Genomic DNA, 23,722 nt, shown 5'->3' with positions numbered 1-23,722 from the left:
CCTGGCCAAGGCTCCTTTTTTTTTTTTTTTTTAAGAAGAAGCATATTACACTCTACTGTTTCTTTCTCTTCTTTCTTTCTTTCTTTCTTTCTTTCTTTCTTTCTTTCTTTCTTTCTTCCTTTCTTTATTGATTAAGGTATTACATATGTGTCCTTATCCCCCTATTGCCCCCCCTTGACTCATGCCCTCACCCCCCTGTTGTCTGTGTCCATTGGTTAGGCTTATATGCATGCATACAAACCCTTTGGTTGATCTCTGCCCCTTAACCACCCCCCCCACCTTCCCTCTGAGGTTTGAGCATCTGATCACTGCTTCTCTGTCCCTGGATCTGTTTTTGTTCATCAGTTTATGTTGTTCATTGTAATCCACAAATGAGTGAGATCATGTAATATTTATCTTTCTCTGACTGACTTATTTCGCTTAGCATAATGCTCTCCAGCTCCATCCATGCTGTTGCAAATGGTAGGACTTCCTTCCTTTTTACAGCAGCGTAGTATTCTGTTGTGTAAATGCACCACTGTTTTTTAATCCACTCATCTGCTGATGGGCACTTAGGCTGTTTCCAAATCTTAACTATGGTAAATTGTGCTGCTTTGAACATAGGGTTGCATATATCCTTCTGATTGATATTTCTAGTTTCTTGGGGTTTCTATTCCTTCTACCATTTCCTTGGTTCACCTAGCTGTTCATGCACAACTCAGTCCTGTATACATTTTTAGTGTTCTGGTTTTCAAAGAGTTCCCTGAGCACATTACCAAAAATTTGAAACATACATTGACGACGAATGACTTAGGCTGAAAAATCAACTTATATAACAAGTTGTTTATTAGCTATTCTTTAGCAGTGGTTCTCAACCTTCTGGCCCTTTAAATACAGTTCCTCATGTTGTGACCCAACCATAAAATTATTTTCGTTACTACTTCATTACTGTAATGTTGCTGTTATGAATCTTAATGTAAATATATGATATGCAGGATGGTCTTAGGTGACCCCTGTGAAAGGGTCGTTCGACCGCCAAAGGGGTCGCGACCCACAGGTTGAGAATCACTGCCTTAGAGCTATAGTGTGACTTCTAGTACTAATAATTAAAATTACTCCAGAGTATTTTGCACAGACACAAAATTATTTTTATTATTCAGAGTAACTAATATATTGTAACTGTGCCTTTTCTAAGTTATTTAGATTCAGATTCAGGCACAAAATATTTTTTTTAATGAATCAAGGGCAAAAGAAAAAATGAACAAATTCAAAAATATAATTGATTTTCTGGTATAAGATGGCAGATTGGATTTTATCTCTCTTCTCACCCTGTCTCCCTCCCTCATTCCTACTGTCAGGAAATGTAGGGCACAGGTATAGGGTTAAGCCTCGGACTGACCTGTTGGCAAAGCCACAAACAAGTCCCAGCTTAGAGAACACAGCCCTCTTAGCATAATTAGGCTTGACCTTATGACACTCCCTAGATCTTATCTGGGAAGCTAATGGGCTGAGGGAGATGTAGCAAGTGCTGCCAAAACAAGTGAAACTCACAAGAACATTGTAACTATGGTGACCACTACATTGTTTACCTCTGGCTATAAAATAAAGGCTCAGCTTGCCTCTGGATCTCTCTCTGTGGCCTCAGCCAGGCACAGGAAGATCCACCTAGACCCAGCTTATTTTCTGTCTGTAATTTCTTCATCCTTCCCTGCCCTCACTCGGGCTTTCGAACCCTTGGCTGAGTTGACTCAGCACAAGGAAAAACTCAGAAAAAAAGAAATAAATACCCACCAGTACTTAAAACAAGAGAGGGTACTGGAGTGACCACTCTGGTTATGCATTCAACATCCAGTCACCGTTCTTTCTTTCTAAGAATACCTTGCTTCTTGCTGGGGTATCCAACCTTCACCCATGCAGCCCATCAACTTTAGGAGAACTGACCCCATCCCCAGCCTTGGGGAAAGGTGGGGATACTCTAAATAATACCACCTTTGTTAACGTAGTGATTGGTTCAGTGGCACATAAGCCAATCAGCACACAGCATTACCCTGAACATAAGTGCTTGTTGAGAAAAGAAAATGTGATTTAATTGAGGCCAAGAAACGTTTTTAAATGGGCTGCTGTGCATAAATTTTGATTCCTTTGAAATACAAGACCTCAAAAGAGGTACCCTTTTTCTTCTGTACATGTAGTATATAACTATGAAGCCTGAAAACAAGAATTATCAGAAAATGATCTTTTCTTTGTTTTCAACAAGGTAAACACAAAACTTTTTTCCTCCATGAAGAGAGGATAACATGGGATTTCATAATTAAACTTAAATAAATTTGGGGGGAAAACATGGTCATCATTTTGCATTTTCACAAACATGTGCAATACAAGAGTTCCAGGAGATTAACAGTGTATGGTTGAATTTGGTAATGTTATTGGATTTCTTACCTGTCTTAACAGTCTAAGTGATGTATGTTTATTAAATATCTTTACAGCCACTTCATCTCCTTCGTAGGTTGCTCGATAAACTGATCCAAAACTGCCATCACCTTTTGAAAAGAAAGTACAAAGCACATAAGTTGATCTGTCCAACCAGAAAAACTGAATTGTGTCTGGTGTAATTATACCTGTTGTATACTTGAAGATAAATCGGACCCGCTTGCTTCATTGAATCAAGTCTCCTTTAATGATTCCTCTTCTTTCTTCTGCTCCATAAACTAAGATGGGCCTAAAGGTCTTATCCCTAGTCTTCCTGTCTTCCATCTACACACTCCCCACTCAATGACCCCATCTACTCCCTAACTTAATCGATCCCTACAGACAGGATTTTCACTATTTCACAAGCTACCCACTGAACTCTATGTACAAATGTGTGTTGGGAGATTTCCACTGACATGCTCCTCTAAATCTCACATTCCACCAAAAGGCGCATTCATTATCTTTTCTCCAAACTAGTTTTTATCCCACCTTCCATAGATGATAAAAACAAAACTCTTTTTGTGGTTAATCTGGAGTCAAAACTGAAAAATTATCATAGCTATTTGCCCCATGCCTTGCATCAAAGCTAACTGGTAATCCACTTTGTCTTTTTTGAGACTGAAAAATGGCTGTATCAGTCATTCAAAAACCTCTTTATCTGCCTTCCAAACCCTGGAAATGAAAGAAAGTGCAAGGATATATTTTATAAATATATTTGCTTCCATGTTAGTCTCACCCTCATCTCAAACCTAATCTACAAGACTGTGTGCAAAGCAAATTCTAGATCCAAAACATATTACTTTAAAATATATCATTCCAAAGGGGAGAAAAACATTATGATAAATATATGAAAACACCAAAAAACCATGATAACACAATTATATTTGAAAATTTTATAGATTACTAGGAAAAATGCATCCTACATTTTATTTCAAACTAACAAAAATAGTTACCTAAGAGAAATTCTGGAGCTTGTTGAAATTCCAATTTCTCACTGTTCAACATAATATTTCTAGGCAGGTCAGCCAAAATCAAGTCAGGAGCAATCTGGGATATTGGAAGGGTGAGCCTTGGTTGATCTGGATTTACTAGGAGGTCTCCTGAGAAGTACATAAAAGAATGCATATAAATTTGTGATTATGACTTTCACAAGTTTTCTATTATTTCTAATCAGTCCTTTAGGTTTTCTTACCACTCCTATTTTTCTCTAGAAAATTTGATAAAGTTTTAAAGGTTAAATTAATACCTATCTATTGGAATTTTAAAACTCATTCCTAGGTTCACTCATTAGAAAGCAGAATTCAGAACTGCCTTAGACTATCCAACATCTGACTAGGACATTATCTATCTTTTGCCACATTCGTGGAGCACTTATTACATGGCTGACATGTTGCTAAGTTATTTCCATGTATAATCTATTTTAATTTTTATAATAATTGTATTAAGTAGTTTTGGTTAGTATTCCCATTTCACAGATGAAGTTATGTTGCTCAATGTGGCAATATTCATCCTCTAAAACCAACATTCCTCTCAATTTAGAATACATGCTCTTACGGGTAACAAATATAATCCATTTTCCTGAATGTTCACTATAATTGAATGTAATGTACTCTAACACATCTCCCATGGATAAGAATAGTCTCTACATTTATAACAAAACTCACTTTACAAATATTGAGACATCACTTAAAAACATCTGTAAGTTGCATCAACACATACCTTCTTCTGCTTTCTTCATCAAGTCATCAAGTAAGATTTTTTCATGTTCTTCGCCATCATTAAAACTATATAATGCCCATTTCTTCAACAAAGTTTCTCCTTCACCACAAATATCAGTCTCCAATAACCCAGGAAACCATTCTTCCATGAGAGAATCAATGTGGTCCACAACTTGTCCCAAAATAATACAGCCTACATAATCCAGAGAAGAGCTCATCACCACCCTATTGGAACTTTATTCTGTCACAAAGCTAACAAAGAGAAGCTATAAAGTTTTTTTTAAGTTTAGATTTCTTTAGTGGTACAGTTCAATGTTTTGAATTAATTTCCTTACCTTTTCTACAAGAAGGAACTGTAATTTTTAGGAAACTCTCTGGATGATTATCTAAGACTTCAGATTCTACTAGGCAATAAGCTTCAGGAGACCAATTCAAATAGATGCCTTGTCGCCAATACATTCTGTTTGGGCGAAGTGCTTGTTCTGAAAGAAGTTTAAATGGACCCAGTTATACCCATTAATTATTAACTACCCCATAAATTAAAGGTGGGGGAAAAACTGCACCCCCCAAATTGACAGTAATAGAGATATATTTGCTTTGAAAAAAAGTATTGAAATAATGATTGATAGTCCTCATCTTAGTTATTAAATATGATGCTAAATATTTTATCCTTAATTTTGCAACAACAACAACAACACCAAAAAAAACACACAACAACACAAAATGTCCAGTAGATAACCTAAGATAGATTTCAGGTTTATGGCGTTAAGTAAAAATATTGCTTCTAATCTGCTTTGGCATAGAAAGCAAACTATTCATACATATTTTAAATGTGTCTAAAATATGAACAAATGGGCTTTAAGTGAGGACCTGTGGAATTTTCTTCTTGACAAATTGTTACACTTATTTGACCACATGTCTTTATATTGGCCAATATGAAGTTGTATAAGCTTATTTTCTGATTTTCTGGTGCCTTACAAATAAGTAAGCTCTGTGAAAATTGCATGTTATTTTTAATGTGTTTTCCCCCTAACTTCTCTACATATTGTCTTCATTAAATACTTACCTCTACCTGAAAGCATGTAAGGTGAAATTTCAAGTAGTCGATTGATTAATCTCGACCAAAATCCCATTGGAAAATAAGGCATTTCATATAGTCGAATGATAATTTCAGAGTTCTCACAATGGGGGAGCTCTATCACAGGCCTGTGGTCAGACAGACTAAAGGGAAAAGGACATCGCATCATTACATAGTTTCATAAAACACCCAACCATGTTGACCAAAGTGCTTTATGACTTGAAATTGATGAATTGAAGATAAATATTCAAAGCAATTGCATGTTTTTCTTTTGCTACATACTCTTCCTATTTTAAAAATCCAATGGCCCAGCTAGTGCGGCTCAGTGGTTGAGCATCGACCTATGAACCTGAAGGTCACAGTTCAATTCCTGATCAGGGCACATGCCCGGGCTGTGGCCTTGATTCCCAGTGTAGGGCATTAAAAAGCAACAGATCAATGATTCTCTCTCAGCATTGATGTTTCTATCTCTCTCTCCCTCTCCCTTCTCTGAAATCAATAAAAATATATTTTTAAAATTTCAATGGTTATTTAATCAATTCAAATGCATGCTCAGATGGAGTAGAGCATGAATTTTTTCAGTATTATTATTTATACTAATAAATAAATTGTTATAATTGGTTATGCACAAACAAGTATCAAGCAAGGGATTATATAAAACTTGAAAAGATTGCATGTCCAAAAAAAAGTATATATCTATTTTTAGAATCAGTCACCATCCATCCATCAATGCAATTTGCACTTTTCAATGTCATATTACTTTCTAACATTCCTCAGGTGCTTCTAAAGCAATAAGAAAAATGTCTATAATACCGGGCCGGAAATGAGCCCTCCATTGTGTTTCTCCTCTCCTCTCAAAATTCACTGCTACAAATTCTTTTAAAACTCTGATAAAAACTCACTATATCCCCAGAATTTGTCTGATATCACTCTCTCATTACTGTGTAAGGATACACACACACTCACACACACACACACTCACACACACACATCTCCACTATTTACCTTTATTAAATAAACAGTTGTAAACCAAATAGTAATTATAGACATAAAATAAGTCACTCTGTCTTTAAAATGTCAAATGTAGTGTTTTCATTAAAAGTGTTTTACTTCAGAAGAACGTTTACACAATAAGCAAAAATAAGACTTAGTACATTAATCATAGATCAAAGTTATTCTGACAATTAAAACAATATAATAGATGGTGAGTTTCTATAGGGTAGTTAAATGTTAAGTTTTTGGTTTACCTGCTTGGAACCAGCAAATATTCTTCTCCTATTGGCAAGGCAATCTGAAATTTTTCTAGGAGTTTGAAGTACTGTTGTGTGTAGTTCTTTGGAAATCTCTTTTTCTTTGAAAGAAATTTTTCCACACTTCTACGTGAAATAATTCCTTTAGGATATTTTGGAAAGCCTTCTACTTTCTCTGTCAAAATCTGAAAGATTTACACTTATAATCACTGGAATTTACTTTGTGAAAAGTTTTGAATTTAAAGCATTTTCTGTCAGGTTACTTAGTGAAAATAATCAGAAGAATTGTAACACTGTCAAATATAACACAGGACCTAACTTCCCTAACTAGCAGCCATGTTACTTAGAAGCCTACTCCCCACAAAAAAAAAAGCATCCACTCAAAAAAATACCCTCACAAAGTTATTAAATTAAGGAATTCAGATCTGAAATTATGAAGATCCTCCAAAGCCAATGAAGCTCAAAGCCTTCCCCAGTTCTAATCAGCAGATCAATCTAATACCCTGCATTCTTATTACAGTTTCATTAATAATATATTTCTAGGGAAATTATCTTCCAGCCTATGTTATCACCAATGGTTTCTAATAAAACTTTCACTATATATTTATGTAGTAGAAGGTGTTTTTCCTCAATGAGAAGAGAGGCAGTGTAGTACAGTTTACTAATTTTCAAACAAAGGAACTGCTGCATTTTGCTGGACTCTGCTCAGAGTCGATATCTGTAGGTTTGGGGTAAGGCTTGGGAAACTGCTTTTTTAACAAGAAACCCATGTGATTCTAACATGGAGACTATACTTTTGAGCTTTGATCATCATCACAGCAGTTAAAAACATAAGTCAGAAGAACCCAAGTTCAACACAGGCTCAATTTCTAGTTGTGTGACCTTGGGAAAGGGTACTTAATGTCTTCAAGCCACAGTTTCCTTTTCTGTAAAATCTATATATATAAAAGCCCAAGCGACCATTTGACCTTTCGACCATTCTACCATTCAACCAGTAGCTATGATGCACACTGGCCACCAGGGGGCAGACACACAGGCATGGAAACATGGAATGGACTGATAAATTTCAAAGGGAAGGGGGGAGGAGCGGGGGGGGGAGATTAACTGAAGGTCTTATATGAATACTAGAGGCCCGGTGCACGGATTCATGCACCGGTGGGGTCCCTTGGCCTGGCCTCCAGGGATTGGGCCAAATCTGTGCACTGGGCCTTCGACATCTCCTGGGGGGGTCCCAGATTGTGAGAGGGTGCAGGCCAGGCTGAGGGACCCCACCAGTGCACGAATCTGTGCACCAGGCCTCTAGTGAGATAATAAAAGTAACTGTCTTTACATATGAAAACATGCTCAAAGTCACTAATCATCCAAGAGATGCAAATCAAAACAACAATGAGGTACCATCTCACACCTGTCAGAATGGCTATCATCAACAAATCAACAAACGACAAGTGCTGGAGAGGATGTCGAGAAAAAGGAACACTTGTGCACTGCTGGTGGGAATGCAGACTGGTGCAGCCACTATGGAAGACAGTATGGAGTTTCCTCAAAAAACAAAACATGGAACTCCCATTTGACCCTGTGATCCCACTTCTAGGAATATATCCCAAGAAACCAAAAACACCAATCAGAAAGGATATATGCACCCATATGTTCATAGCAGCACAATTCACCATAGCTAAGATCTGGAAACAGCCTAAGTGCCCATCAGTAGATGAATGGATTAGAAAACTGTGGTACATCTACACGATGGAATACTATGCTGCTGTAAAAAAGAAGGAACTCTTACAATTTGCAACGGCATGGATGGAGCTGGAGAGCATTATGCTAAGTGAAACAAGCCAGTCAATGAAGGAAAAATACCACATGATCTCACTCATTCATGGATAATAAAGACCATTACAAACTTTTGAACAATAATAGATACAGAGGCAGAGCTGCCTCAAACTGATTGTCAAACTGCAGTGGGAAGGCCAGAGAGGGTTGGGGGGCAGAAGGGAGGGGAGTAAGAGATCAACCGAAGGACTTGTATGCATCCATATAAGTGGCAGGAGGGGGTCAATAAGGGAAAAAAGGAGACATATGTAATACTTTAAACAATAAAAAAATAACTGTCTTTAGATTGCCTTGAGATTTTTGGCATATATTAAGTCCTCATGTGTTAGCCATTACTATCTACATATTCCTATTCATTTTACTTAGCCAAGTTCATTTTTAAAAGAGGTTTGTGCTTAATTTCTTTAGTAGATCTATGTATAAGGGATACTTAAATAGGAGCAAACATTATTTACATTATGTAGTTGGCTGAAATGTTGGATTGTAAAATCCTTGGGCTCAGGACTTTTCTTACTCATCTCTGTATTTCTATTTTATACAGATAATGTTTATTGAATCAATAAGCATAATGATATCCAACAAAAATGCATAATGAGTTGTTAAAGAGTAAAAATTATATTTTGATGTCAACTGTAATCAAAAAATAATTTTTTTAAACAACCTATATTTTGGGACATATCCCATATTGTATACTTTATAGATGTCCCAGATCATTCTTACAACTTAGGAGGTAAAAAGAATTGTTTGGTGTGTTATTGTTATTAAGTGACTATAACCTTGTTTAACAACTCGTGCTCTGCTACCAACCATACTTTATATTTTCTCTGTAGTACTTTGTACCACCTGACATGTAAGTGTTTCTTATTGGTCATTTCCTCCCATTAGAATGTCAGCTTCATGAGTATAGGGATGCTGTCTTGTCTAGTACTACAGTTCCAGCACCAGAACAATATCTAGAACATAGTTTGAATAAATAAGGTTAGATGGGTGGATTTTGAGAAAATGAAATTTGTAGCATTTTATCCTAGGGTTAGATTTATAAACACCGCTGTCAAACCACTTTGTCTGAAATCCCAATGTATAATTTTGGATAAATTATTTTACCTCCCTGTCACTTAACTTCTTCACCTTCAAGATGAGAGTTAATACAGTACCATTTAAGAAGGCTGTTCTGAGAAGTAAATGAGATAATCCTTGGAAAGCACAGAGTAACCCGTGTATTTAGGTAAGCCATCCTTATATATTTATGCTAATTCATTTTACTTAGACCAATTGGTTTTAAAAGAGGTTTGTGCTTGCTTTTTTAAATATATCTATATGTGCCACCATTCTTTGTGGTAGTTTCCAAAGATGGACATATCAATTCCTTCTCTCCCTATACATGCATGCTGCTCAGTACCTCAGGAAGTGGAGTCCATTTCCTCTCCCCTCGAATCTGAACTGGCCTGGGGTTGCTCCATCCACTAGCATGTGGCAGAACTAACATTACACCAGTTCCGGGCCTAGATGTTAGGAGGAGGAGCCACATGAGAGGCACACAGAGGAGCACCAATGCACCAAACTGTGAGCATAGCCTTCTTGGACCCTCCAGCCCAGTTCAATGAGGAAAGCCACTGGAATGACCCTGGCCAAGGCCTTGCGGACCAGACCACTCAACTGAGCCTAATCAGCCACAGATCGGCTTAATAAACAGCCGACATTTTAAGCCTCCAAGCTTTGGGGTATCTTGTTAAAAAGCAATAGAAAACTGAAATATTATCTTAATTTTGTCACTTTAAAAGACTTACTAATATTCCTTCAGCCTAGTAACTTATAAGGCTTTCCTAAGCCCTTATGCAAGTAATGAGAATTTTTCAAATTCCTTCACACGTTACCAAGACTAAATTGCCATGCAAATTTTTTAATACTCCACCCGATTAATTCAATAAGCCCCTTTCATATCTTGTATCATACAGTTAAATGAGTTTTGCAAAGTTCTCTGTGTGTTGATGGAACCTTCTTTAATAAGTGTAGTGACCTAACAGCTCAGGGCATATAGAGGGAGGGTGGGCTCATTAGCACTTCTGCACCATGAAATTATTCCTGCCCTTGTTTGCTGATTCATGTAGGCAAATATCCCTATTTATTTTTCATGATGGGTATTGGACAAGTCATTCTTGTTTTCACTTGATTATTTATAGCTTCCATTCTTTATAAACCTCAGTGAAAATGACATTGCAATTCACTGTATCAGCATAAATAGAATTGTGCTATTTATTTTTTAAGTTAATAAGAAATTTACATTATCATTTTATTAACCTTTTAGGCCTATCTTTCAAAATAACTTTGAGCTATTCAAATTCTTGAATTGGTTTTCACTTAAATTAACATGTTTACAACATAACCATTCTAATGAGAAGAACTGCCATGGAGTTTCAACTTAATTATTCTATAGAATTATCAGAGAGTTTATTGTGGTCATGGTAGAAATCTGCTTTTGCTAATAGATTGTGATTTGGATACAAACCACTTCCTTAATCCACTGACTCTAATAGTGTCCACATGTGTGCAGCTTTCAATGTTCCTAGTTCACACAGAAAAAACATCACTTCTGTGTGCAACATCCAGCCTTTTCTTGACTAGATAGAGCGTTATAGCATGCCACTAGGACAGTGATGGCGAACCTATGACACACGTGTCAGAGGTGACACGCAAAATCATTTTTTTTTTGGTTGATTTTTCTTTGTTAAATGGCATTTAAATATATAAAATAAATATCAAAAATATAAATCTTTGTTTTACTATGGTTGCAAATATAAAAAAATTTCTGTATGTGACACGGCACCAGAGTTAAGTTAGGGTTTTTCAAAATGCTGACGCGCCGAGCTCAAAAGGTTCGCCATCACTGCACTAGGACAACAAAACCTTCAGGGTTGAATATTTAAAACTCCTTTTGCTGTTGAGAATGCATCTACTGCACAGATTTTGTTGCTGTTGTTTAGCTCCATACTGGCACACTTTCCAAAACTGCTCAAATACATCTGTATGGTTTTGAAGATTTTTTTTTCATTTCCTAAAATAATAAGCTTTAATCACCAAATGTGTCAAATATGAAACTAGCTAACATATACTGCTCAGTTACACTGAACTAGGAAGGCAATGTAGAAGTTAAAATTGTTACTATCCTTATTTTGTAAGTAAAAAAAAAAGGCTTAAAATCATTAAGAAATGTCACAAAGTAAGTTTCATAAGAGATTTGAGTACAGGTCACGATGGCTCAGAGCTAGTGCTCTTGACCAGTCACTTGACTGGCTCCATTATCATGGAGCAGATGAGTACAATCACACTTTCCATGGCACATGTGCAGAAGGATAAAAAGCTACCTAATAATCGCTACCAAAATAGTCATTGCTACCACATTACAATTGATGGCCAATTAAAATAATGTTTCAATATGCTCCCAAGTTCTGTGTTATAGGATTTAGATCCAAATAAGTTTCTTTAGTTGGAGTTTAGGAACTATCATTCAAGATTAGCTGAGGGAATTTAATTACCATTATAGTTTAATTGGAAGAGAGACTCCTAATGTAAGAGGATATAATTATTTAAGGGATTCTGGGAGCCACATGCAAAACTATAAATTATACTCATAAACCAAATAAATGCCAGTGAATGCAGATGCTAGAGACATCCTCCCTGAGCTCACCTCTGTTTGTGAGGGTGATTTTGCATCCCCAGCAATATGTGGTAATGTCTGAACACATCGGTGGTCAAAACTAGGAAGATGCTACTAATATTTACAGGGTAGAGGCCAAAGATGCTGCTATTATCCTAGAATGCACAACAAAGAATTATCTGGCCCTAAGAGTTGATGTTGAAAAAACCTGAGCTAGTGTGTTCCCCTGAGTGACATTCTGTAGCAAACCTATGTTGATGGATTATTATAACTAATTAATATAAACTCAATGGTAATTATCAATAGAAGAAATAATTTTCCATATGAAATATAAATGAAGAAAAAATAGCTATTACTACTGCAATCCAAAGTTTTCAAAAATTATAAGTATTTAGAACTCAGATCATTTCTCTCAAGAGTCAAAATTCCCCTCCATGTTGTCTAGATAGAGGTTTCACAGGCTCAACGACCCAATTTTCTTATATATATTTACTCCAAGGATTTTCACAAAGTTTTCATACAATTGACTAAATCAACCAAACCAAAGATATGATCAGGATCTAGGAAAGCGCCATGGAACTCAGTGGTACAAACATCCGTCATTACAGACATTAAAGGCGTGAAAGTAAATTCTTAGGTACCTTCCCTTCTTCTACAAAGCTCTTCTTTAAGCAGTTTTCTACATGAAGTGCCCTATAGTTTTCTATATTTACTGTAGTTTCTATCTTAACTGAACAGCATCTCTACAATGTTCAACGCTCTGGGTGCCATTTATTCTCCTTTTCTATCATTACCCCCATGTCACAAAAATATAAGACACCAACCTGTGCCATGACTTTACAAAGCCACTTGGGTTCCACAAAATATAAGTTACTTAACTGCAGTGCTGGGTCTTGAAAATGAAGAAGGACCCCTGGAGTAAAAAAAAATCAAACAACAAAACATGAAATCTAGAATATACAAACATCAAAGAGCAAGAGAATCTAGTCCAACCTCCTCATTGACATATGAGACAATGTCAGCATGGGCATCCTAGCTCTCCAGCCCTAACATCCAATATTATAAAGAAGTATCTTTTAATGATATTCAGTGATCATATATAAGCATATTTGAGACAATGCTATGTATTGCAGGGCATATATTTACAAGCACACAGAAATTTATAATTTTCCTTTTGGCTTTCTAAATATGCGATACAAAGGCACATTTCATTTTTCAAATAGAGGTAAGAGACACAGAATATCCTAGGAAGCTACTGGTTTAAGAATGATGGGAAGAAGGAACAGATTATAATCCACGTGAAAAAAAATTTCATATAAAAAATTATATGAAATTTTATATAATTTCATATTAAATTATATTATTTATAATTTAATAAATTATTTATACTGATCAAGTACATAATTGAGAGTTGTTATGTACGAGGTCGTGCTGACAATATGTGATGTAACACAGCAAGATCTGCACTCATAGCTGCATCTCAGGCAACCACTGATTCTCAAAGTGCCCCGTTAGACCATTCCAATAATAATTCTCTTCTCCAGTAGGCAAGCCACTTCCACACACACTAAATTCATTTGATACTTTGAAAGGATATGCCTAATACTCAGGCTTCCACAGTTCCTGACTAGTACAGTCAAGACCTGGAACCCACACATTTTAACTTTTATTCTTTCCATTGTTGCCCTTAGATGGTTTCCAATGTTTTTCTTATGACATGACATATGATTTAACATCAATGCACATGATGATCTTCCAAGAAGATAGACATTAGCGGCCTATGAAAGAATTCTGGAGCTATTCTGTTAAATAGCGCCTGCAAATTCTAGTACGGTTCAGATCCATTTTTATAAATTACCATAGCCACGCTTTGAAAAGAATTTGAAACAAATAAACATCCAAACCTGATTCATTTAGGAAGTGCACTGCATGAGGAAGCTCATTTTCATCTAACTGCAGTTGATTTTCTTTCACGAGTTGTAATAATCGTTTCCGGTCAATTACAGGAAATTCAATTGGCACATTTTTACGCTCTGATAAAATGATTTTCTCAAGTTCTACATAGCAGTCTGGAATCAGCTGCCCAACAACAGGCTGATCTCGGATCTATGTGATTAAAAATGACAAGCTGTAAAAAATCCATTGTATTCATATATTTGTCAGGTGGTGGGTAAATTCAATGCTAATAGGTTTAAAGAAAGGGGTATATCATTCAGAAGTGTGTTTTCAACTAAAATCAAAATGTGATTTAAATCATTTAAATTTTGAGGGATAAATAAAATGGTAATAACATAAAAATATGAACACAGAAACCAATTTGAAAAGACTATCAAATAAAATAGTATGGAATTATTTACCCAGCAATCCAGAAAATACATAGCAAAAACCTAACCATAAATAAAAGATCTTCTGTTTTTTAAGACATTAAACATATATGCAATAGATATGCTAACATAAGCAATCAGTACTACAAGAGCTTTGAACCTTGCTTATTAGATGAAAATATCCACACCCTGAGGTAAAACATTAAATTCTGTGCTTGTTATTTGCAAATGTTATATTAATGTACGTATCAACAGCGAAGCCTGGAGACAGACATGATATCTCCTCACCTAAACTAGGCTTTTTGTAAAACCTTAAACTTGAGAAAATAAAAAGTCATCCAAAAACACTGACAAAAGAGGATGACTTCTGTTCTGTGACACTCTGAATTTAATAACTGCATACTAGCCCTGACTGGTTTGGCTCAGTGGACAGAACGTCGGCCTGCGGACTGAAGGGTCCCAGGTTTGATTCCAGTCAAGGGCATGTACCTTGGTTGCAGGCACATCCCCAGTAGGGGGTGTGCAGGAGGCAGCTGATCGATGTTTCTCTCTCATGGATGTTTCTAACTCTCTATCCCTCTCCCTTCCTCTCTGTAAAAAATCAATAAAATATATTTTAAAAAATAACTGCATACTAATTGAAATGTAAAATAAAAATATGTTAAATTGCCTTAAGATGATGTTTCCGATAATGACAGTCTTTTCCACACATTTTTTCCCATGAAAATCTAATTTTAAATAGAAATAAAGCTCTAACAATAGTAACTAAAATGCCTTTGAGAACCACCAGGTGGCAAACTCTCCCCATTTCTGGACCCATGAATATATTCTTGTACGTTGTTTACCTGACATACCAAAATTCCTACCTAAATTATTAAACATATTACAAATAGAAATAGGGTTTATAAACACACATAAAATTTAACTTGCTCTTTTTCTACTTGTAACTAGAACCTTAAGGAGCTTCATTTACAGCTGCCATAACCATTATTTACATATTTACCTCCGAACAGTAATTTGAAAGACTGTGTTCATCTATCCCTTTCCCCAGAAAATTAACTATAACTCTACTAATCTCCACTTTTCACAATCCCTCTCTGCATTATTTATAAATTAAAATAAAACAAAACTTCAGGTTGAAGTTTATGTTTTAACTCAAGGAGGCAAACCTACAGTTAGAAATAAACAAGGGTTTTCACAGAAAGCAAATCATGTAGAAAAAAAGATGAATTTTATAGGACTCGGCTCCAGGGCCAGCAAAGAATACCTGCTAATGGGTTGGACAAATTGAAAGGGGTATTGTTCTGTTTTGTCCTATTTCTTTTAATTTGTGTCAGGTCACCAACAGCCTCTCTCTCCTCTCTCTCTCTCTCTCTCTCTCTCTCTCTCTCTCTCTCACACACACACACACACACACACACACACACACACACACACCAGTTTTATTCTAGAGTTTGCACAGATACATGTTAATAAAGGTGAGACAGGAAAATATTAGAAAAGAGCCAAGATAAAAGAAAGAAGAAAAAATGAGAGGGCAAAAAGAACGATCTCCAGTAGATTAAAGGCTGCTATTTGAATATGGGTTGAAGCACTGCAGGGAGAAAAGAATATTAAAGGTCTAGCAGGCTCATTGGTTCTAGGTCATCGAAAAGAGTCACTATTCTGCAAAGCAATCAAATGAATTTTCAAACAAAAATGCCAGAATGATGTATGCATTAGCAATATATACCTTTCTTCAAATAACATTTCTATTTTTCAAAACATTTCTTTTACATCCTTGCATGGTGTTGCCTTCAGATTTCATGTATAAATGCAGGAAGAAATATGCTTTTACTGATTGATAGTGACAACATGTTATTAGACAAAAGCAGTACTAGTCCAGCTTGATGAACCAACCACTTTATCCATAGAGTTTGTTCCAACAAAATTCAGGCGTTTTCAAAACAAACAACCTCCAAGAAGTCTTTTTAAAAAATATAATATACGCTCTAACAGTAATGATAAAAAGAGAAGCTATTAAAATAGTATAAGTAACAACAGGTATAGTCTCAGAAGAAAACCACCTGGATAAAGGTAATATTTAACTGGATGAATGACTTTTGTATATTTGTTTCTTAAAAGTCATGTTAATCTCTAATCATATGTCCCATGAGAGAGTAGGAAACTTAGCAAATAAAATAAAATACCATTCATCTTACATAAAATGCCACGAGTGATCCACCACTGGCAAAACCTTCCAGTGACTGAGATAAATGTGCTGAAAGATACAAACATGCAAATTGTCTCCTGGGACACCACGAAGACCAGCACATTCACAACAGGCTCATTAGGCTTTGGATAGGAGCATAATCAGTGGAAATGGGACAGAACTAAACTAAACTGGCAGACACGTTATAACCAGGGCGACCATCACATTTATCATCCAGACCGGAATGCTTGATTGAGGACATTGTAGGACACTATTTATAATTATGCTGGGACTGTCCAGGCAAAACAACCCCTTAGTTACAAGCCATGCCTACATCATTAGTGCTAATGAGCTAAGCCAACAGGAACTAACAATGAAGGTCACCACTGTGTTTCTCATATTACAATGTCAGGGCCTATTCCACACAGTTTACACCATGCTGTCTGGAGGACGCTGGAAAATCTCTCTCCTGTAAGTATTAAAAGTAAATGTTCTGCCTGGCCAGTGTAGCTCAGTGGATGAGCATCAACCTATGAACCAGGAGGTTACAGTTCGATTCCCAGTTGGGTTATATGCCCAGGTTGCAGGCTCAATCCCCATTGTGGGTTGTGCAGGAGGCAGGGATTCAACGATTCTCTCTCATCATTGATGTTTCCATATCTTTCTCCCTCTCCCTTCTTCTCTAAAATGAATAAAAATATTTTTAAGTATCCTGCCTGGTAACTAATTTATCTGTGCTTTAAAAATCCAATGAATTGCATTTGATTTATTAGAAAGGCACTTTAGAAATCAAAGACATCATTCCTAAAATGAAAAACCCTGTTTGTATGTAATAAAAAAATTGTTTAGACATTGATGAAAACCAAATTAGTGATCTCGGCAACCAAGTGAAAAGCCATCTAACAATGTTGAGGGAAAAACATCTATAACGGGAATCAAAGGAACAAGAGGTATGGAGGAGCAGCCTGGAATAGCAAGATGAGTGTACAAAAGGAACTCCCAAAGAAAGAAGCAGGAGAAGAAAAAACAGTAAAAAACTAACAGGAGAAAGATGATCCCAAGACCCCAGTATTAACATTTACCCTGTTGATTACATCACCACTGGAGGAAGCTGGGAGAGAAAGGCATCAGAAACATTTGCTCAGGTTCTCTCAGAAACACCCTCAGCCTCTCATTCCCTCTTCTAGATCCTCTCAGGCCCTCTAATTGTTTTTATTCCCATTTCTATGAACCTGAAATGAAGTATGGCATGAGTAATTTTAAAACGGAAAATACTTTAATAATGCTAACAGATATGAAAAATACCTCAAGTCTTCTGCCATTTCTAAGCAGTTGCATAGCATAAGAAGTAATAAATTAGACTTATCTACCAGACCCCAGTAGGCATTAACTACGTTACCTTGAAATTGAGGCTCTCATTTATGATGGTTTTCCGAAGTTTTGCCAAAGCATCGGATTCCTCGGTGGCGTTCACAAAGTGGTAATCCCGGATTGCGGGAAACCCCCGCTTGTTCAAGAGCTCCTTGTTGATTTTACTGATGCAGGCTTTGCGCTGCTTCTCATCAGAAACATCCAAATGTGTGCCCACAAGAATCACAGGGGAAGAGGAAGCTCTAGCCTACAGGGAAAGACGCAAAATACTGATTACATTTCCACTGAAATTTACTCGAGTGGAAGTGAAAAATTAAAGGACATCATGAAGAAAACAGCTGCCTTTCTTTCCTTAATCCTAAGAAAAATAATGTAACATTAAGAAAATGTATAAGTCGTTTTTATGTGTCTTCTCAATTCAATTATTAACACTTTTCAGGTGGGTAACTTTCTAAGTGTGCTTTGGACTTCAAAATAAGCATTTAAAAAACCCACAAATTATTTCAGTGTCATAATATGGTTTATATTTTCTCTTCCTTCTCTGCAAATTCAATCTCTTGAATTCATTTCTAAAGTCATGCTTTTTGAAGTCTACAATGGGGAAAAAAAAACACTAAAGTATTACTGCCATTGTAATATTTGCTCACTTTGGCTAACGATAATAAAGTAAAAACAACAACAAAAGGTTTAAAAAATTACCAAAATTACAAAACGAGCTTGTAAGGAATAACTGACAGCAAAGGATAAAGTGGAAACTAACAAAGAGAGATTCCCAATATAAGAGCATATTGTCAATTATACTTCAGTTTACAAAATAAATAAGTAAATAAAGGAGCACATTAATCTGGTTCCATATATAAGTGTAAGATCTGAAAAACTTCATACTAAATTGCCACTATGCATCTTCAAAGTTGCACAGATTGGTTTTCTTTAGCATAACTTATTTTAAGTTAGAAAACCTCATATTCCATTTTAAAATATGATAAACATAGTTTAGCATGTGTATTTCCCATTTTTATAGCTGAAAAGGGTTCCAAGTATCTATAACACTCACCAATATGGAACACCTTATTTTCATGTCACAGCTTAATTACTCTGAAAATTTCCCAACTCAAAATTTCAGTGCTAACTTTCTTAAAAAAACACACACACACAAAACCACAAAACTCTTAAAGCAACTCTTTGCCTAAAGTAAATTACCTTACATACAAAAAAAATGAAAATTACTCCGTATTCTCAAATGATTAGAATAGACCACCTTTATATTGAATAGCCAAGGCTTCATAGCATCAACTTCCGCCTGCCCTTTGCTGAGGTCATAGACGGCGAGGTACAGTGATCGCGGGGTCATGAAGTGCGGGTGCGTGCTGTAGAATTCCTCCCGACCTAAACAGAGATTGGAGACTCTTTTTTAGCCTGCTTTTTTTCAAAACAAATTTTTTATATGATACCATACACAATTTAGCATTAAAAAAAAGAAAAAAAACAATCAACGATGTTTAGAAAACTACAACTGAGTTTTTACTAGCGATTGAGAACTTCTGGCTGAAGTGTTAGCTATGAACCCCATACTCAGCTTCAGCTGCCACCTACAGTTTCTAACATTCCCTTCCATACACTTCTCCATCCTGGTGGCAAGGGTAATGCGGGGAGAAGTAAACAGCTCTGGAATAATTCCATAGGATTCACTGGTCTCTTTGCAGTATTGGAACAGAAAACTCAGTTTTTAAATCCAAATTCTAAATAAGAGATCAATATGATTTTAAAATTCTAGCAAAATAAATACCTGCAAAATCCCACACATTTAGAATCAGGTCTTTCTTCCTTTTGCCTCTTATTTGGATAGGCCAGTCTCTCACGTCTATGCCAACGGTGGCACTTTGCATCCCAACATCTGATTTCTTGGTTTTCATTAATTGCTGCAATAAGGTGGTTTTACCACTCCCAGTGTTCCCCACAATCATAAGTTTCATGCGGTTATAGGGCACAGCCTTTTTTAACCGCTGTTGAAGAAACCTGGTATTAGAAAGACAAAAATAAAACAATAAACTGTTTAATAGTATACTTAAAATATAGGTAAATTTTTGCGCATTAAACTCTTTTAAATGTCAGATTTTTAAAATATAGTATTCAAAAAAATGCACAACTTTTATAAGTAAAGTGCACTTGTCTTTCAGTACGCTGTTAATGCATATGTTTTATTATTAATATTAGTATAGTTGATAATGATTGGTAGCATTATCAAACACAATGACATGTTACACTATCACCATAAATAATCAAAATGTGAAAATGTTTGCAATGCCCATTAGAATTTTATACACACACACACACAGAGATTTATTTAAATTAACACAAAACCCTAAAAATTATAAAGTATAAAATTTTAGGAAATCCATGTGACAGAGAGCCAAGTTAGAGTACCCATGCATAGTGTTATACTAAACCTTGATAGTGAGGTTACATTGGGTACATTATATATGTGTGTGTACATATATATTCATGGATGACATATATAATGTATACTAGAGGCCCGATGCACAAAATTAGTGCACTGGGGGGGGGGGGGTCTCTCAGCCCAGCCTGCACCCTTCCCAATCTGGGACCCCTCGGGGGATGTACAACTGCCGGATTAGGCCCCACAGGGATTGGGCCTAAACCAGCAGTCGGACATTCCTCTCACAATCCGGGACTGCTGGCTCCCAACCACTCGCCTGCCTGCCTGCCTCATCGGCCCTAACCACTCTCCTGCCTGCCTGATCGACGCCTAACTGCTCCCCTGCTGGCTGATCACCCCCAACTTCCCTCCCCTGATGGCCTGGTCACCCCTAACTGCCCTCCCCTGCTGGCCTGATCACCCACAACTACCCTCCCCTGCCAGCCATCTTGTGGCTGTGGGTGCCGCCATCTTTGAGGGTGTGGCAGTCAATTAGCATATTCCCTCCTTATTGGCTGTTGGTCACTGCCATCTTTGTGACAGTATGAGGGTCAATTAGCATATTCCCTCTTTATTAGATAGGATATTCACATATATCACATATGCATATGTATAATATACATGGAAAGGTCATATTGGTTACATTATAAATTACCATATATAAATGATTATAGTATCAGATATATTGCTATTCCTAATCATCTTAGTGTAAAAACTGGATGAAACTACTTAGAAATGCCAGAGGTAGCTAACAAAGCCACCTTTATATCAATAGATTTTAAATGTTCTCTAAGATATAATGAATATATAAAGGTACATTTTAAGTATATTAAAATGTTGCCACAGTTTAAAATTAGAGAAGGAAATTAAATCATAACTGAATTTTAGAGATCATTGACGGATCCATTCTCATAACTAACAGGGGTCTGACCAACAGTCCTGGTGATCTGACCAAAAAGCCGAATAACTCTTCTTGGTTTCTTTGACACTTGAGAAAATAAGAACTGACAGATCATATCTCTACCTGCTATTACTGAAATCAGTCATTTTCTCACATGCAACTAAAGTTCTGTTTTCATCACCAATAAACAATAAAAGCAATGGTCCAGTGACCATTAACTATTCAGAATTCACCACTCTTTGAAAAAACTCATTCTTTGAAAAAGCAAAGGATGTCTACAATTTCTAAACTATTCTAGGTCTTTGTCTTTTCTAAAATGTAAAACAAATTTTAAAAGATTTACTTACACAGTAGCTTGATAATATTAAATAATACACTGAAAACTAGTTCCACTAAATGTTTTATAGTAATTGAACCAATATTCATATGAACATCTTTTCAGTTTCAAGAGGGAAAAATTATGATACATAATTATTTAAAATCAGGGGTCATCATGTTTAGCATAGCAGGCAACAAACTCTTTCCTTTCAAATTGCATCAAGCTCAGGAGGACAGAAATTATCCTATATAATAAAGATGTGATGTGCAAATGGTCATTGCACCTTAAAGCATAATGACTGACCGAGTAAGACCAGATCATGGATCAGCAGGAGGGTGGGGCAGCGAGCTACAAGCGGGCTGCGGAGAGGTACAGGAGCCGGCAAGGCAGCAAGCTATGAGGGGGCTGGAGGAAGGGGGTGAGAGGAGCTACAAGAGGGCAGGGCAGTGGGCGGAGAGCTACTGGAGGGTGGCAGCAAGCTACTGGTGAGCTACTGGTGCACGGTTCATGCGCAGGGCTACTAGTTCTTCATTAAAAGTTAAATATAAATTGAAATGTAAGCAGAAGATAATTAGGTAAATACAGTTCTCTGGTAATTCAAACACTATAAATTGTATGCCAGGATTTGTGCCAACTATCAGACAATGAGTAAATACAGCCATAGTCCCAGCCTTAATGGCTATTATAGTCAGGGACACAATGCGGGGTGATAAATGAGCTGAAACCTGTAAGATAAATATAGATATAAGTAATTTTGTGAAAATGAAAATAAATAATTGTATGAATAGGTAACAATAAGACTAATATGCTTAAAATGTAACAAGGAGATAAAGTCCATTATCAAAAATATTTGACATTTGTAAAGTGTAAGCACCAGAAACAGTGATACCTGGGGAGTTTCAGGGGTTTCAAATATGATCAAGGTCAGTAAGCAAAACCAAAGTTAGTAATGTTTTACTATTTAAGGAACTATAATGCTTTAAAATAAAATAGACATATAACTATCTGCTATCTGAAATGAAGCTTAAGAAGTTATTATAGCCCAGCCAGTGTGGCTCAATGGTCACTAGTTCAATTCCCAGTGAGGGCACATGCCCAGGGTTGTGCGCTCAATCCCCAGCAGGGGGCGTGTAGGAGGCAGCTGATCAATGATATTTCTATGGCATTGATGTTTTTATCCCTCTATCCTCTCTCTCTACAAATCAATAAAGACATAAAAAAGAATTCATTATATTCTGCTATACTTCTTTAGATTGTGTAGTTGGTAACAAGAGACCAACTAGTAGTACTTTCCTTTTAGAGTCTGTTTCTAGCAAGAAACATGATAAGGAGGAAAAATATTCTAAGCGACCATTCCACCAGTAGCTATGACACACACTGACCAACAGGGTGCAGATGCTCAACACACAGGCATGGAAACATGGAACAGACTGATGAATCTCAGAGGAAGGGGGAGGGGGAGAGCGGGAAGAGATTAACCAAAGATCTTATATGCATACTAGAGGCCCAGTGCATGGATTTGTGCACCAGTGGTGTCCCTTGGCCTAGCCTGAGGAGATCGGGCCAAAACAGGCAGTCCGGCATCCCCAGAGGGGTCCTAGATTGTGAGAGGGCGCAGGCCAGGCCGAGAGACCCCACCAGTGTACGAATCCATGCACCGGGCCTCTAGTTCATTATATAAAAGGCAAATGATACATAGCATCTTAATGTTAAATAGTACTATACATTTTTTTCTTATTTTGTAATTCTATATCCCTCAAAGTCACAGAGAAATCTGAAACACACTTAACAGAAACAAATGGAAATAAAATGATCTAACCTTATGATGTCTTTGGCTTTACATCCTATATGCTTAAAATCAAAATTAAGACGCAGCTCATCCAAAGGAAGATCCCATATTTTGCTCAATTTCCCCATTTCATTGGGAAAGGATCTCAGTTCCAAGTTGTAACTAACATCAAGAGATGTCAGGTTTTCAAGACAGCCAATCTCAGGAGGAATCTTAATGAAATAAAAAAAGGGCAAAGTCTGTTGGTGGGAAGGAAGACGTGTGCTGCCAAGGAACAAGATGCTGATAGGGAGCCAGAGAGGACCAGAGATCCCATCAGCGACATGCACAACCTTTCAACAGGGATCAAAAACCTTCCAAGTGCTTGTCACAGCTTTCACTATGAATGCTTAAAGAGATAAATATAAGGGA

At 36.6% G+C, this 23,722-nt stretch overlaps 1 protein-coding gene across 2 annotated transcripts in view; it reads right to left on the bottom strand.

Moving 5' to 3' along the window:
• The window catches only part of LRRK2 (leucine-rich repeat kinase 2), a 127,984-nt gene that overhangs the window by 27,194 nt on the left and 77,068 nt on the right, over positions 1–23,722 (bottom strand). For both annotated transcript variants that reach the window (XM_005881685.2, XM_014529570.1), the window contains 12 exons: positions 23,342–23,523; positions 19,652–19,881; positions 19,124–19,251; positions 17,894–18,112; positions 13,884–14,085; positions 12,804–12,892; positions 6,492–6,679; positions 5,233–5,387; positions 4,502–4,648; positions 4,168–4,359; positions 3,402–3,548; positions 2,419–2,519 (listed from right to left, as the gene is read on the bottom strand). In XM_005881685.2, coding sequence (XP_005881747.1) covers positions 2,419–2,519; positions 3,402–3,548; positions 4,168–4,359; positions 4,502–4,648; positions 5,233–5,387; positions 6,492–6,679; positions 12,804–12,892; positions 13,884–14,085; positions 17,894–18,112; positions 19,124–19,251; positions 19,652–19,881; positions 23,342–23,523 — 1,980 coding nt within the window. The remainder of the gene's footprint in view (positions 1–2,418; positions 2,520–3,401; positions 3,549–4,167; positions 4,360–4,501; positions 4,649–5,232; positions 5,388–6,491; positions 6,680–12,803; positions 12,893–13,883; positions 14,086–17,893; positions 18,113–19,123; positions 19,252–19,651; positions 19,882–23,341; positions 23,524–23,722) is intronic.

Source organism: Myotis brandtii, unplaced genomic scaffold (genome assembly GCF_000412655.1).
Source record: "Myotis brandtii unplaced genomic scaffold, ASM41265v1 scaffold686, whole genome shotgun sequence".
Taxonomy (NCBI): Eukaryota; Metazoa; Chordata; class Mammalia; order Chiroptera; family Vespertilionidae; genus Myotis; species Myotis brandtii.
Note: the sequence above shows the minus strand (reverse complement) of the source record. Positions and strands in the feature narration are given on the sequence as shown.